The 16473-nt window shown below is 41.6% G+C and overlaps 1 protein-coding gene across 1 annotated transcript in view; it reads right to left on the bottom strand.

Moving 5' to 3' along the window:
• LOC114032701 (teneurin-4) overlaps positions 1 to 16473 on the bottom strand; it is a 412175-nt gene that overhangs the window by 79482 nt on the left and 316220 nt on the right. Inside the window, exon 16 of the mRNA XM_027848083.1 lies at positions 7547 to 7666. Within this exon, the coding sequence (XP_027703884.1) occupies positions 7547 to 7666 (120 nt within the window). The remainder of the gene's footprint in view (positions 1 to 7546; positions 7667 to 16473) is intronic.

Genomic DNA, 16473 nt, shown 5'->3' with positions numbered 1-16473 from the left:
TAGGTGACTCCGAGACATAAGAAACTGGGTATGAAATGTCGGTGTGTTTGTGAATGTCTCCTTCCCCCCTCGGCATCCCCTTCCTCAACAGAGTATTTCATAAGGTTGGCACCTGCATGTTGGGCTCCAGTGACCCTCGAAGAGAAGGCAGCCCAAGGTGCTTGACTGAAATCCATCCATCAAACTGGTCATGCCAGAACTGCAGAATGCCAGTGTTGGAAGAGTCCTCTGGGGTATCTAGTTCAGTCTATGATAGAACAGGAACTTCCCTAGCAACATCCTCAGCAAGGGATCACCCAGCCTTTGCCCCAAGACCTAGAGCAAAGCCCTTTTGGAGAGTACTCAGTGTTAGGGAGCTTTTCTTGGAATTCCTTATTCTGCTGTATGGATACCTGATGTTGTGCCTTTCGGGGCCAAGCAGAGAAAGCTAATTCCTCTTCTCACGACAGAGTAACAATTCAGGTAACAATTCCCTAAATCTTCTCCTCTCTAGGCTAAACATCCTCAGCTCCCCCAATAATCCCCAGATGGCGACACCCTCACCATGCTGGTTGCTCTCCAGTTGGCCAGTGTCCCTCCTGACACGGGCCAGCAGGATTGGGGCTTAGCAGATGCGCTTAACCGGTATGTGAAGTCCTTGGTTCACCATGTGTTTCCAAGGGTCCGTTGAATATGACTTTAATATGTGATTCCATCACTATAGACCCTTTTCACTAAGACAAAACCAGGATTCCTTAAGACTTTGTTCATTTTCATGCTTCACTACTGTTGGCAACTTGAAATGCCTGGTAGTCAGTTTTCTGGTGAAGGACCCATTCGACACTGGAATGGTTGGTATAGTTTTTCTTAGAGTATTTGCAACCCATTTCACTGGAAAATTAGGGATTTTTTCTACTATTATTTATGCCAGTACAAAACAATGCCTTTGGGAGACCAGACAGGTGAACATGGGGAGTAACAGTTCTCATTTCTATGGCCCTTTAGGGTTCCCTTAAGACAATTCTCTCTTCTCTCTCTCTCTCTCTCTGTGCGTGCATGTGTGTGAGTGTGTGTGTGTGTGCAATGATAGTGTCAGGTTTATGATTCTACCTTTCTGACACTTGTCTGATGTGACATCTCCCAAAACCCTGGGGTCTTTCATGCATTGATAGATTCTCTAAACGCTAGCTTGAGGCAGTGCCTAAGGTAGTACTCTGCGGAAAATTGTGTGTGTGTGTAAAGGATTGAGAAAATTGGGCCTAAATCTCATAGTGATAAAAAAGGGTACACATGAATCAGACTTGTACCTAATTTCACATTATTATTTTAAAAAGAGAGAAGGTGTGGCCTTGTGGATAGAAGGCTGGCCTCAAAGCCAGGAAGATGTGGTTTCAAGTCCCATCTCTGACACAGTGTACTAGTCATGTGAGCTGGGCATTTAACCTCCCAGTGTCCCCAGGTAATTCTCTGAAGCTTTTAAGTGCAGAAGAGGGGTTGACCTGCATGGGTAGAGAGAGCTCCATTACCTGGGAGTTCCCCATACCAAAGAATAGTCCCTATCCATATTCTTCTCTTAAAGGGGAAAAAAATCTATCTGGAGCCTTCATGGTATAGTAGATAGAGCCTTGGATCCAGAGTCAGAGAACCTGGGTTCAAATTCTGCCTCCATTACTTACTACCTGTGTGAGTGACTTCAGGCAAGTTGCTTCACTATGCTGTGGCTCAGTTTCTTCATCCGTAAAATGAGAGGGTTGGATGACATGATCTCTAAGGTCCCTCCTGGCATTAGATCTTCTGATCTCTGTCTCTGAAATTTTTTTTGTGTGAGGCAATTGGGGTTAAGTGACTTGCCCAGAGTCATACAGCTAGTGAGTATTACATGTTTGAGGCCAAATTTGAACTCAGGTTCTCCTGACTCCAGGGCTGGTGCTCTATCCACTGTGCCACCTAGCTGCCCCTGAAATTTTCTTTACAGAACCCTGTTCACGGTACTTTATCATAACAAAAGGCTTTTGCTAATGATCACATTAGCTCATTTGAGTGTCCACAGGAACATCATGAAGTACACAGCCCAAATATCTTTATTTCCTTTTTACAAATGAGAAAACTGAGGCCCAGGGCACTGCTGTGACCCAGGTCTCAGACTCACAGCCACTCAAGAGTTAGGAGAAATCACAAACTACATAGATTTACTGAGCACCTACTGTGTGTACAGCGCTATTCTTAGACCTCAAAGGTCAATTAGTCCATCCCGTACCTGAAAAAAAATTGCTTGTACTCTTTGTGACAAGTACTTAACCAGCTTCTGCAAGGCTACTCTACCCTGATGGCTTCCGGCTTCCTCATCCTCAGGCTGCCTCTTTCTTTTGCAGAGTAATTTTGTTATTTACTATTTTGGGCACACACTTGGATGATAAAATTGGTGACTAATATCCAGAAGGCCGAACTCCCTCCCTACCACAATTGGGACTCCAGGGAAGATGTCTGATTTGAAATACCAGGTAGGGCTTTAGCTTCCCAGACCTACTCCTTTAAAAAAGATTCTGAGAACCTGCTGTTGCTTCTCAGGGGGCTGAACAGCCTTTGTGTGTTGACGAGGACGTTTTTAACAGTTAATTAGCATTTGGCCAGTGCTACAACCAGACAGGGAGAAAGCTCCCTTCACATGAGGATGTACACGAGAAAAGATGGAACAAATTACGTGTGTGTGTGTGTGTGTGTGTGTGTGTGTGTGTGTGTGTGTAGGGGGGAGAATCCCATCCTACAGGCTCTTGGTAAGACAGACGCCTTCTGGGTTTATTCTTAAAAACATCTTCCCTTCCACGGGACAGGCACAGAGAGCTGCAGGAAGAGCTAGGCTCTAATGAGAGGGGACCAGGCTCATCAACCTACAGGGAGAAATCTGGCTTCAGGTACGGACATCAAATGTAAGACAAATGGAGAGGCATCAATCTCATGTCAGGCTTGGGAAGCAGAGAACCACCAGAAGTGGTGACATTGTAGCAAGAGAGGCTGCCACTCCTAAGTGTCAGGTGTTGCCTTGATGGAACCTGCCTGCCTTTAAAGAATGCCATTCATGGCCCTCAGAGGGTCAACCAGAGAACGGACAGGGAAGGCAGGAGGAGGGGAGGAAAGATGCTTTGAATCCCGTTCTCAGCTCTCCCACCCATTCTCCTCTACAACCTTAGTGGAGGTGCCGCTGTGTCAACAAAATGGGGACATCAATACCTGCACTGGACTTGAGTCCTATATTTGGGACAGATCCGCAGCTGGAAGGGGCTTCCAAGATCACTTTATCTGATTCCACTCATCTTAGAGAAGCTAAAACTGAGGGCTAGGGAGTTCCCATGGGTCAATGGCAAAGCTCAGATTCCAGCATTGGGGCCCTGACCCCAAATTCAATGCTCTTTCCTTTAATACCACAATACTCTGTATTTACAGAATCCTAAGATCATTTATTCAGGAGAAAAAACATTACAGATCTTTGAATCCAACTTTCTCTTTTTATAGATGAGGAAACTGAGGCATAGAGAGGTAATGTATCCAAACACAAAAGTGAAGAATTTTCAGACTCTTTTATTAAGCTCCTTGTGAGTAAGGATAGTTTCCTTATTTGTATGTGTAGCCCTAGTGCCTAATAGGTACACTAAATAAAATTTTTTTTTTTTGCTTTTTGGTGAGGCAGTTGGGGTTAAGTGACTTGCCCAGGGTCACACAGCTAGTAAGTGTCAAGTGTCTTAGGCTGGATTTGAACTCAGGTCCTCCTGACCCCAGGGTCAGCGCTCTATCTACTGCATCACCCTAGCTGGCCCCTAAATAAAAATTTCATTGGTTGGCCGTCCGTATCTAGGTATACCTAGGCCAGCTAGGTGGCATAGTGGATAGAATGCTGGAGTTGGAGTCAGGAAGACCTGAGTTTAAAACCTGCCTCAGATACTGGGGAAAGTAATAGCATCTGTAAAATGGGCACCTAATTACCGGGTTGATGTGAGGACAAAATCAGGCAATATTTGTAAAGAGCATTATAAACTTTAAAGTACTATATCTAACTGAGCAGCATCTTATGGTGGGAGGGGCCCAGTGATACCACCTTGTCAGGGGCAGGAAAAACTCTGGGATCCCGTGACAGTGTAGGGAGGGAGCAGGGCACAAACCAAATCCATAGTGTAGTAGGGGGTAACCCCACCCTAATTATGGCACAGAAGGAGATGACAGTGTCTCTCTTGTCAGTCCCTGGCTGCCCCATCATGCCCTGTTCAGGTCACCATATTTAAGGAGGGACATGAATAAGCTACAGCACATTTAAAAGAAGGCATTCAGGATGTGAGATGACTGTAAATGACGTCATACAAGGGTTGGTTGAAGGACCTGGGGAGGCTTAGCTTGGAGAAGATTTGGGCACTGGGGACAGCTCTCTTCCAGTAGGTTAAGGCCTGCTATTGTGGAGGGATTTGATTTGTGCTCTCTGGCCTTCTAGTGCAGTAATGATTAGGAAGTAGAATGTAGCTTGATATAAGGAATAACACCTTATCCCTGAGAGCTAAGTAAAAAATGGACTGGGCAATATCATAAGGTAATGAGTTCCCCATCACTGGAAGTCATCCAACGAGGGTTAGAGGATGGCTTTTAGGAGAATTTGAAGATAGAATTCTTTATCTGGGGGAGGATTAGACAAGATGTTCTTGCAGGACCCTTATCTAGCATCATAGAAACAGCCTTCAGGAACAGGGTGATCACGTATAACTGCCTTGCACTAAGACCTCCGGGAGGCCTTCTCCCTCTGCATGGGCCGCCACTGAGCCCTGGTACAGCTTTTAAAGTTGGATCAATGGGACATTAACATAGGGAAATGCTGCCTATATCGGCTTCAGGGGGATATCACTTGCTGTCCGGGCTGCAAAGTTCATTCATTAAATGGGAGAATTCATTGGTCCCAAAAGAACGCTTGTTAACCAAATTTTCACTGTCCCCCATTTCCTCTTGGAAGGTTCCTGAATGAGAAGGTGCTTTTTTTTCTTAACAAAAAACTTGGTTCTTAACAGCCAATCCCCCACTTCATTATCACCCTGGCCAGGACAAACTCAAGCCTGGTAGTCAATTAAACAGGTGTTAAAAATCAATCAGGCTGCGGCATTATCTCTAACAGAAGGGTGAGAAGAAACTTTCTGGATACACGATTTAGCCAGATGGACCTTCTCTCACCTCAGTTTATTAAAACAGAAAACCCATCATTACTGACAGGACAAATATTAGAGTCTCCATCCCTCTCCCAGCAAGTAGCACTTATCACTTGTGTGGAAAGGCAGCACAGAGTAAGAATTAGACCTGAGTTCTCTGCCCTAATGAGCTGTGCAACCTTGGGGAAGTCACTTCCTTGGCCTCAGTTTCCTCATCTGTAAAATGGGGGATGGTAATACTTGCACTATCTACCTGACAGGGTTCTTGTGAGCAAATTGTGAGTAAAGTATGCCTTTTTTTTTTTTTGAGGCAATTGGGGTTAAGTGACTTACTCAGAGTCGCAAAGCTAGTAAGTATCTGAGGCTGAATTTGAATTCAGGTCCTCCAGACTCCAAGGCTGGTGTTCTATCCACTGTGCCACCTAGCTGCTTTGAGTAAAGCCTATCTTGATGCACTTTAGAAACGTAAGTTGTCAGTAGTAGCAATAATCATCAGCCTTTAATTGTAAAAGTGCTTTGTTAATTTTAATTTTAAGTCTTTACTTTTCCTTAATGATACTCTGGCACATTTAAAAAAGGATCAAGTTTATGATCTAGCGATTCTAAAAGGCAGAGGTGAGTAAGGGGTGCAGTCCAGACATATGTCACAGCCTGGGCAAAGGAAGGCAGATGAGAGATGACATGCCAAGTTTGGAAAACAACTAGGGCAGGGAAGTTTGAGTCTAACACATATGGGATGTGGGAAGGGGAATAATCTGAAAAAAGATTGGAAGGTAGGTGAGAGCCAGAGTAGAAAAGGTTTTTTTTTAATGTCCTTGGATTTTTATCCTAGAGGTAAAGGATATCCTAGAGGTAAAGGGAGTACCACTGGACATTTTTGAGGAGGAGAGTGACATAGTCATACGGTGTCTGAAGTGTTTCTCAACTCCCTAGATTCGATGATGATAAATTGCTAATTAAATCAACTACTGAGTAAAACACGGCCCGATCAATGCCAGGGCCAGACCCTGGCCCATCAGTTAATGTACTAGCCAGGCCAATTCTCGTGATAGCTTCAATCTATGCAGTTTCTGATGTAAGAGCAACTATAGTGGGAGCTGGGCTGGCTCTCTCACATAATGAGGTAGATGACAATGATGTCCCATCTTTGCAAAGTCATCTCAAAGACATGTTGACTTGAGGGCTTATGTGTTCGTGCCAGCTTGTCCACCCTCTTGCCCAGGAACCGTTGTGACTGATATTATGCATCAGGTGGTCAGAGTTTAAGGTGCAACCAATAGCCACCATAGGGCTGTCCTTCCGTTTTGACTTTACTGACGTCCTTTCCGTCCTTCAAGGTCTGCACAAATGTCACCCCCTCAGGAACCTTCCTTAGATTCCTTCCTCTTCCTCTCTCTCATCTGATCTGAGAGCCCTTTGTAACCTTCTACCATGATGCACACATCATTCAATTCAATTCAATGAACATTTATTAAATACTAGACTTGGAGTCAGGACTTGGGTTCATATACCCCAGCTCTGATTCTGACTCTTCTGTTAGAACGAGGGTTCTTTGTCTTTTTTGTGTTATAGATCCCTTCGGTCACTTGGTGAATCCTACAGACTACTTTTTTTTTTTTAATTCATAACTGAAGGAAATGTAAAATTTCAATAAGAAGTTAGTGAAAATCAATATCCAAGTTTAGAGATCCCCTGAAATCTATCCAAGTACCCCCAGGCCCATCCTGGGGGTTCATAGACCCTAGGTTAAGAATCCCTGAGTTAGAATGTAAGCTTTTTGGGAGTAGGGGATTATTTTATTTGTTGTATTCACAGTGCCTGGCCACTTAAGGAATACTTGTCAACTGATTGAACCACATGTGACTTTTCTAAGCTTCATTTCCTTCATCTATAAAATGGGACTAATAATTCTTGCTCTAACTACCTTATGGAGTCATTGTGAGCAAAATATTTTGTAATGCTTAAAGTTGAATATAAATAGGAGATAAGATAGGATATTACCATGTAAGGCCAGGAAGAAATAAGATACAAAGACTATCTCAATACTCAAAAGATATCAAAATAAACATTTCAGGTTGAATGCTCATCTGTGTACATATCTTTTCTCATACTGCTAGACTATAAGCTCCACGAGGGCAGAGCCATGCCTTAATTATTGTCCTGCTTCTCTCAACACCTAGCACAACAGTACACTGCTTAGCACACACTTAATCTAGAGTTGTTGAATGAATGAAGGAATGAACTAGTCCTGACCGTTCCCACTTAAAAACCAATTGAGGAGTTTGGTCCCATTTACATCATGTTCCATTAGCAGCAAAACAATCAGAGTAAGGCCAGAAGGTCACTGAAAACAGGCCTTCACATCCTGCTGGCTACAAAGAAACCCTTACCTGCCATCTTGTCTGCTGATGGTATACCCAAACAGAGGGTTGTTGACAAAACTGATGTTCACACCAACCAGTGGAGTTCCATCGGATGTCATTACTTGGCCTCGAATGACGCAGGCATGCCTTAAAGGGTAGAAGGAGGTTGGGGGAGAAAAAAATAATGCTGTTTAAGAAAAAAAAATGATCCATTCCAATTGTACAGATAGGACACTCATAGCATCTACACACATTTATTAAGCATCCATTGTTTGTGGGGCAACTCAATCTGCATTAAGGGAGAGACCAAATTTAGTTAAGGTGTAATTTCTGCTCTTACAGAGCTCAAAGTTTAGCAGGGGAGATAAGGAACCAAAACAACTATAAAAACCAATAACACATCCTAAATATGTGAGAGAGGTTAAAAAATATGTTGTGTGATCTTTAAGGTCATTACTAATTAGTGGGGAATCAGCAAAGTGATCTTGGGTGAGGCTGTATTTTAGTTATGCTTTATACATTAGGAAGAAAATCAACACATGAAGAGGATAAGGGAGGGCACTTCAGGCACAGAGAACAGTACAGGCAAAAGTGTTGGGATGTGAAAATACAATGTGTGTTCTATGGGGCAGGAGTTTGAGAGTACTTTGGCTAATGTAGAGTCAAAGAGGGAAGTAATATGTTATAAGGCTTTGAGGGTAGGGATCTGGGCCTTAAATTCCAGGCAGAGGAAACTAATATCAACTAGGGTCAAGGATTGCTGGAGCCAATTGTTAAATTTTTAATGTGATCATTTATACTTTGGAAATCAGTAAACATTACAAATCAGGGCTCAATTTACTGTTTTGTGGATTGTCTAGACTTAAGAAAGTGAGGGAAAATGTTAATAATGCAGATTAAACTTGAAAGTGTTTCCTGTATACTTTCCCTCCCTCATTCCTCACCCTAAGAGCTGGTTGTTAAACATTTACTAGCACAAGTATAGGAATCAAGAGAGAACCACTAAGGATTTTTAAGCAGAAACGTGACATGACAAGATCTTTGTGTAAGAAAAATTATTCATCAGTGGTATGGAGGATGGATTGGGATGGGGGAGGGGTGGTGGTGATCAGAAAGACAGTAAAGGAGGAAAGGACTATTAAGAGGCTATTGTGAATTACGTAAAGTAAATAAAATGTCTATACCCTTTGAACCAGAGATGTCATTACTTGTGTTTATAGCCCAGGGAAGCCTTGACAAGAAAAAAGTCCTCACCTACTCCAAATTATTTATAGTAGCCCTTTCTGAGAAAGCTAACAACTAGAAACAAACTAGATGCCCATCAATTGGGGAACACTTAAACAAACTGTGGTCCATGAATATAATGGGCTATTACTATGCCATAAAAAAATTGTGTGTGTAATGAATATAAAGAAGCATGGACAGATCTCTGTGAACTGATGCAGAGAGAAGTAAGCAGAACCAAGAAAACATTATGTGCAATAACTCCAACAATTCAAGTGGAAAGAACAACATAAACACAAAAAACAAACAAAAAAATTAAGAATAACTATAACAAAACTATAGATATCAAGTGGGACTCTAATGAAGATATATAAGAAGACCCCCTAGACCTACCCCTTTGGGGAGGTGGGAGATCCATGAGTTTCACACATTTTTGGACTTTCTCAATGTCTCAATCAGTTGTGCTGACTTTTTTCTGTCTCCCTGGAAAATCCTATTTATCATATGTGATGGCTCTTGGAGTCAGGGAGAAGAAGGACTCCATGGCATACCATCAATAATTTTTTAAAAAGATACTATCGTACTGGCAGGCAGTAATGAAAGCTTGTACTATGGTGTTGGCCGTAGGAATAGAGAGGCTGAGACAGAGCTAAGAGGTACTATGAAAGAACCAATATCTATTCTCTTTCAAAGGATAATAGATTTACAGCTGAAAGGGACCTCAGAAGTCATCTAGTTCAATGTCTTCATTTTGCAGAAAAGGAAACTGAGTCCCAGAGAAGTAAAATGGGGATAATAACAACATCTACCTCCCAGGGTTGTTGTGAGGATCAAATAAGATGGTAATTGTACAGTGCTTAGCAGTTTCTGGCATATATAATATATATATATATATATATATATATAGTATTATATTATATTAGCACAGTTTCTGGCATTTATATAAGGGCTATAAAAATGTTAGCTATTATTATTATTATTATTATTATTAGTAGTAGTAGTAGTAGTAGTAGTATCATTATTATTACTATTATAACTAGCCCCAACTCACATAGGCAGCTAGGAGCAGAATCTGTATCCACATCTATTATACCATGACATCTCTCTAATGAGACTCTCATCTTAGAGGTTACAGTCATTATAGTTGTGGAACAATTAATGTTGGCCACTCATGAACTATTTTCCTGTGATCAACTCTGGTTCCTTCACTTTTTTCTGAGACCTCATGGGATTAGAGAAGAATGAGTCATAATCTTCTTCTACTCATAATATCTTGTAGTAAGATCCCCCTCAGGAGAACAACTATTAAGAGGTGTTTGTTTGCAAATATCTCCTGCAGAGTTTAATTTTCTGGAGATGCTAGACATTACTGTGAAAACCAGATATTAATAATAATAACTCACATTTCTGTGGTGCTTTATGGTTTAAATAGTACATGACTCACAGGAACACTAAGAGATAAACAGTACAAGCAGAATTATCCCCAGTATACAGATGAGGAAACTGAGTCACATAATGAATTTAGAAGATAGAGTTACTCTTGACTTGGCAACTTGCATCCAAAAAAACCCCCAAATGGCCCAGAGAAAGATGGTTGAGGTTCTTTGCTTCCAGCTTTGGAAGTAGCAGGAGAGGATGCCCACTTTTGAAAGGGTCAACTTTGGATCCAATAAAGAATCATAAAGTCTTAGAGGGGAAATGGTCTTAGAAGTTTAATCCCTTCATTTTTTACAGATGAAGAAAGTGAAGCCCCGAGAGATTTAGTTCTGAGTTTCACATTTCTGGAAGGGAATTGGTAAGCTGGATCATGTCCAGAAGAGGGTGACCAGGATGGTGAGAAGACTGAAGATTATACCATATGGAGAATGAAGGAACTGGGGCTGTTCACTTGGGGGGAATGATTGCTCTCTTCAAGAATTTGGAGGGCTGTCCTATGGAGAGAGACTGGGCTTCTTCTCCTTGTCCTCCAAAGGAAGGAGTGGGTAGAAATTGCAAAAGGGCAGATCTTGATTCAGTGTTAAGAACATCTTCCCTATGATAAGAGCTAGACAAGAGTGGTACAGGTTGCATGGTCTCTGGTCCTCTCGTCATCCTAGTTGCCCTTCCTTGGAAACGTTCCAGCTTGTCAATGTTCCAAAAGACAAATCTGCACGCCTGCCTTCCTGTGTTCCTTGACACAGCTGAGCACTGGGCCTCTGTTTCTTTTATTGACTTATACATTTCAAATAAATCTGTCTTTCTTCAGTGTCGAGTAGCTCTTAGCCAAGTCTACCTGCCATCTCCCCTCGTGCCCTTCCAGGGACTGTAACAATTGCTTTATTTACACCCTATGAGGAAAACTGGCTCCCCCAAGGCGCATATTTTCCAAAGAATAGTAATAAAGAGGCCTGGACAGCATGCATAAATTTGAAGTCTGTTAAAAAGGTCTGAGTCTCAGGCCCTGCATGATTAGATCCTCAAATCTTTACTTCCCTGGGTGATAAACCTGTCCCTGTTTAGGGGGAAAAACAATTAACACCAGGCTTGTAAGCAGCTGGCCTCTCCAGTGTCAACTTGTCCTTTCTAGAGGCAAGATCGACTACCCACAATGCATCAAGCCCCCCAGGAATCTGACTAATGCTAATTTCGTCAGCCATTTCCTTTTCAAAGACCTTGGTCTCAATGCAATTACATGGCAAGTGAGCTAAGTGGTGTGGCAGGTTCCTCATCCCACCTGGGAGGCCTCCCGATCTATTTATGTGAAATTATCTCTCCTGTTAATGGGGGAGACTGATGCCATCAATCATCCTTCAACGGCACTGAAATATGTTTCCTGTCATTAAGGAAAATGGAATTGCTCATTGTTCGAACTACATCATCTGAAGCAGTTCACAGGGTTTAGAACTAGGGAGAGAACACAGCAATCACCAACTTCTTCATTTTACATATGGGGAAACTAAGTCTCAGAGATGGTAAGCATCTTCCCCAAGGTCAACCAGGTATGAAGTTTGAGAGGTAAGATGTGAGCTGTGGGCATGGTATCCTAGATTTAAAACTAGAAAAGACTTTAGAAATGGTTTAGCCCAACTCTTTCATTTTATAGTGGAGGAAACCATGGCCCAGCAAGGATAAGAGATTTGGCCAAATAGATAAATAGCAGGGCCATGGTTTGAACTAAAGCCCTCTGGCACTGAATTCTATTCTATTTTCACTCGGTGAATCATGAACTTGGTGAATCTCTCCTCCCCGCTCTGTGTTATCTTCCAGATTTCCTTGAACAGTCTAACCCTTTAGTTCAAGGAACTACAATAATCTCATCTCTAGGGGCAGTTTCTACTTTTTGGTTTGTCTCTGCCCCTCCCCTTCCTGGCTATACACAACACGCTGTCTTTCCTCTTTATTTTTCCTTGGGGATTTTTCTATAATTGATAGAACTCTAAATCAGACCTGGCTTGGTCTCATGTAACCTCCATGAAAGCAGATTGGAGAAGAGGAAATTTTAGATCAGTCTCCTATGAAGTAACTGAGCATTCAGAAGGAAGATTAAGTTGACTTCCACCCATTCCCCTGTGGGCAATAGCAGGCCTCTAGCCAACACAGGCATGTGGGCCAAGTCTCAAAGCAAAACACAACCATTCCTTTTTTTTTTTTGTCTCAATAGTGCTTTTCCGAAATAGGAACAACTGTATCCCAACATTTAACCATCATAGGGAAAAAAGAGAAGTGGGAGTGACCTTTTAGAGAAGGCACTAGAAATGTATCCCTTGGTTTTCTTTTGTTTAGCTTGACTGGAAACCATTTAACCTATGGGGGACCTCCTGTCTCCCTCAGCCTAAGAAATAGGTCTGCAGTATCAAAATGGCAGATCACCTAGGTCAGGCTCCATTAGTGTAACCCAAGAGTCTCATTCTCTTGTCTTCCTTACATACTTAAGTACGTAAGAAGTACTTTTGTACTTCTACTATATAGCAGAGCTGTGGCCTGCTGTCCATATGCAGCTATGACATTCCCAAGTGCAATCCAAACCAGACTAAAATGTAATTGAGAAATATTCAACAGAATAAATAAAAAATACAATAAAACATAAATAATGCTAATACGTGGTTTTAAAAGTAAAATGTGGAATGTAAGTAGATCAGTGGGTAGGGTGCCAGACCTGGAATCAGGAAGACCTGAATTTGAATCCAGCCTCTGACATTTACTGGTTGTGTGACCCTGGGCAAGTCATTTAGCCTATGTCTGCCTCAGTTTTCTCAACTGTAAAATGGGGATAATAACAGTACCTATCTCCTAGGGTTGTTGTGAGGACCAAATGAGATGATAACTGTAAAGCACTTAACACAGTACCTGGCACACAGTAAGTACTATATAAATGTTAGCTATTATTATCTACAGACTGGTGGCTCCCATTTCTAAGTTCGACACCACTGCTGTAAAATACTTTAACTGTACTTTACACAAACTAATGGAAAGAGCAATGGCTTTGGAATGAAAAGGCTTGGGTTCAAATACCAAATTCTGCTACTTATTTATTGCCTGTACAATCTCTGGTAAATAATTTCTCTTCTTGAGGTCTCAGTTTCCTCTTTAGTAGAATGAAGAAGTCGGACTAAATCTTCTTTCCTTGTTAGCAGAATGAGAGATAGGGGTAGAATAAGTCAGCAAAACATCACCAACTAGTAAAATGTCTAAATTTTGTATCTGGGATTGCTCAGCACTCCTTAGCCCCAGCAAGGCCACTCTCGGTGAAGAATATTAGGGGGCGGGGGAATAAGGGGTGACAGAAGTAATAGGAGATGGGAAGAAAAAGTAGGACACTGAGAGAAAGCAGAGTGGACAGAGGTGACACTTTGTTAAATTGATCATTTTTATATGTAGTAAAAATGTTGCTGATCCATAAATATATTCCCTGGACCATCAGCTGTAAAACATTGGGTCAGATGACATCTGAGGTCTTTCTCTGCTTAAATATTCCAAGGTCCCTTCCAGGTCTAACATTTGATCTTCTGTGTTCTAACATTCTATGTACTGAGGGCCTTTCTAGGTCTAACATTCTCTTTTCTGAGTTCTAACATTCTATGTTCTAAAGGCCTTTCCAGGTCTAACATTCCATTTCCTGGGTTCTAACATTCTATGTTCTAAAGTCTCCTTTATCCTTAACATTTTATGTCCTAAAGGACTTCTTAGCTTTAATATTCCATGTTTTATGTTGTAGCATTTTATGTTCTAAGATCTCTTCCAGATTTAACATTCTACGTTCTGAGGTCTTTTTTAGCCCTAATATTCTTTAATTCTATGATTCTCAGCATATTTTAGCCCTTAAATTCTGATTCTGTGATTCTAAGGCTTGAAGGTGCCCCAGAGGTTGAGGAGAGAATATTGCCAAAAATAGACTAAAAAATAAAACATAGCTAACCTCATATCGTCCTCTGCACTCTACAATACCAGTGACTCAGTTCAAGTGTTTGGCACATGTCAGACAACTGGGATGCAAAATATGCAATTAGGCTGGGCAGAGCCTAGCCTAATGATGAACCTAGCACCAAAATGGCTGGTGTTAGACCATGCAGGAGCTCAGCTGAACGATATAAGACCAACTGTACATTCAGGAATTTGCTGCTGCCATTTCTCCAGGAGGGCTAATGGACTCCGAATCAGGGAGAAAAGTCTGAAATGTGACAAATGAGCACAAGGACCCCTTTCTTCAAGCTGACGAGATAGGGAGGCAGCAACACAGACTGAGAATTGATGGTAATAGCAGCTCGTATTTGTACATCACTCGGCTGTTACAAAGCACTTTGCACATGTTATCTCATTTGATAATAACAGTAATGATCATCATAGTTTACGTTTCCCACAAGAGCTAGCCTTATAATAACTCTCTATTACAATCACTCCAACAATGCAAATACATCTCTATTTTACAGAACTGAGACTCAGGGAGGTTAGATGACTTGCCCATGGTCATCCAGCTAATTAATAAATCTTAGAACCAGGATTCAGAAGCAGGTCTCTATGCTCCAAGGAGCTCTTTCCAGAGGCTCTTTCCTCCAGAGACTCTTTCGACCACTCCCGATTCAAAACACTGAACTGGGAGTCAAGCCCTTTTTTCCAAAAGTTGATTAGGCATATCTGATTCTTTGTGACCCATTAGGATTTTTTTCTTTTTTGCAAAGATACTGGAGTGGTTTACATTTCCTTCTACAGCTCATTTCACAGATGAGGACAATGAGGCAAACAGGGTTAAGTGCCTTGCCTAGGGTCACATAGCTGGTAAGTGTCTGAGGCTGGATTTGAATTCAGGTCCTTCTGACTCCAGGGCGGGCACTCTATCCACTGGGCCACTGAGCTGCCCAGTCAAGAGTCCTTTACTCTGCTCCTAATATTCTATATGATCTTGGGCAAGTCTCTTTCCTCCTCTGGCATCAGTTTCCTCTTCAAAACAAAGGAGTCAAATTAGACAATCACTAAAGCCTTTCCACAGGTTCCGGCATTCTATAGATTCCTAACCGCATAAACAGAGTGAAAAAGGTCTTTTCAACCTACTACCATTTGAATAAATAAGTAAATAAGAAAAAAGACAAAAATCTGTTCTGGGTTTTTAGAAAGTATAAATGCTTTGATTTCCTTCCCAACCACCAACCCCAACCCCCACCCAGCAATCCTGCTATACAAATGAGTACACAGTTTTAAAATAATGCTAGCAATTAAGTCCAATGTTTTATTCAGTGCACATTACTTAAGCTGATGAAGGAAGATGAGGGGAAGAAAACTTTAGCTTTCCATTAAAATTTTTTTTAATGAAAGCAGCTAATTAAGCTGGTATTCAAAGGATCTGAATATTCATTTTAGGATTTAAGGTAGGAAATAATAATTCTAGACTTTCCACGTTTGAAAAGTATTTGTTACTAGAATGTCACTATTGGTTATGTAAATAGCCCCAGTGCGTTAAGTGTGTAACAGATTTATGCTCAAAACTCTTTCAGACTCTTTAAAAAAAAAAAAAAAACCAAAACACCAGGATTTTGCTAATTCAAGCAAGATGGAAGATAATATGTCCAATGTTCTGAAGTCCATGATGCCAATCATTTTTCCCCTTCGGTTTCTGTGGCGCTGCTAACCATCGAGATGGGTTTAGGACAATGTGACCATCTTTAGGGGACAGGATATACCCTTTTCCATATCTGTTTTTAGGCATCTACATTTAGTAGGTATCTAAAAAATATTGGTTGCATCAAATGGAATCGTTGAACTTCTGATCAGATCATGACATTGTCAGCCATGTTGTCTTCCAGAACTCTTCTGGCCTCAACTTCTTGACACTGTACTCTCAGGGTCTGGACCAATAATTACAGGCATTCCTCCTTTGTTTCTCTCAGGGCTCTTCTTCATTCCCTCTCCTTCCCCCAAACTCTTGAGGTTTCATGGCCTCCATATCCAGTTGTCTCACAAGAGCCATGCTAACAGAATCTCAGATTTGGAAGGGACCTTGGAACAAGAAATGCTCTAAGTTGACACTCTTAATCCCAGGTCTTTCATGAGCTACCTCTTCTGTTTCTTAACGTAGGACCCACAGCTTGGGTCTCCTAAGGTATGTCTGAATGGCAAAGCAGCATTTGGTTACCTGACAGCTTTCTACTCTGCACCACTGCGAAGCTCCTCCAGATGGTCAAGAGATACTTATGGTCTCCATGACCTTGGGTAAGTCACAATCTACCTCAGACTCAGTTTCTTCATCCATAAAATGAAGA

Source organism: Vombatus ursinus, unplaced genomic scaffold, assembly GCF_900497805.2.
Source record: "Vombatus ursinus unplaced genomic scaffold, bare-nosed wombat genome assembly UNPS02005659.1, whole genome shotgun sequence".
NCBI lineage: Eukaryota > Metazoa > Chordata > Mammalia > Diprotodontia > Vombatidae > Vombatus > Vombatus ursinus.
Note: the sequence above shows the minus strand (reverse complement) of the source record. Positions and strands in the feature narration are given on the sequence as shown.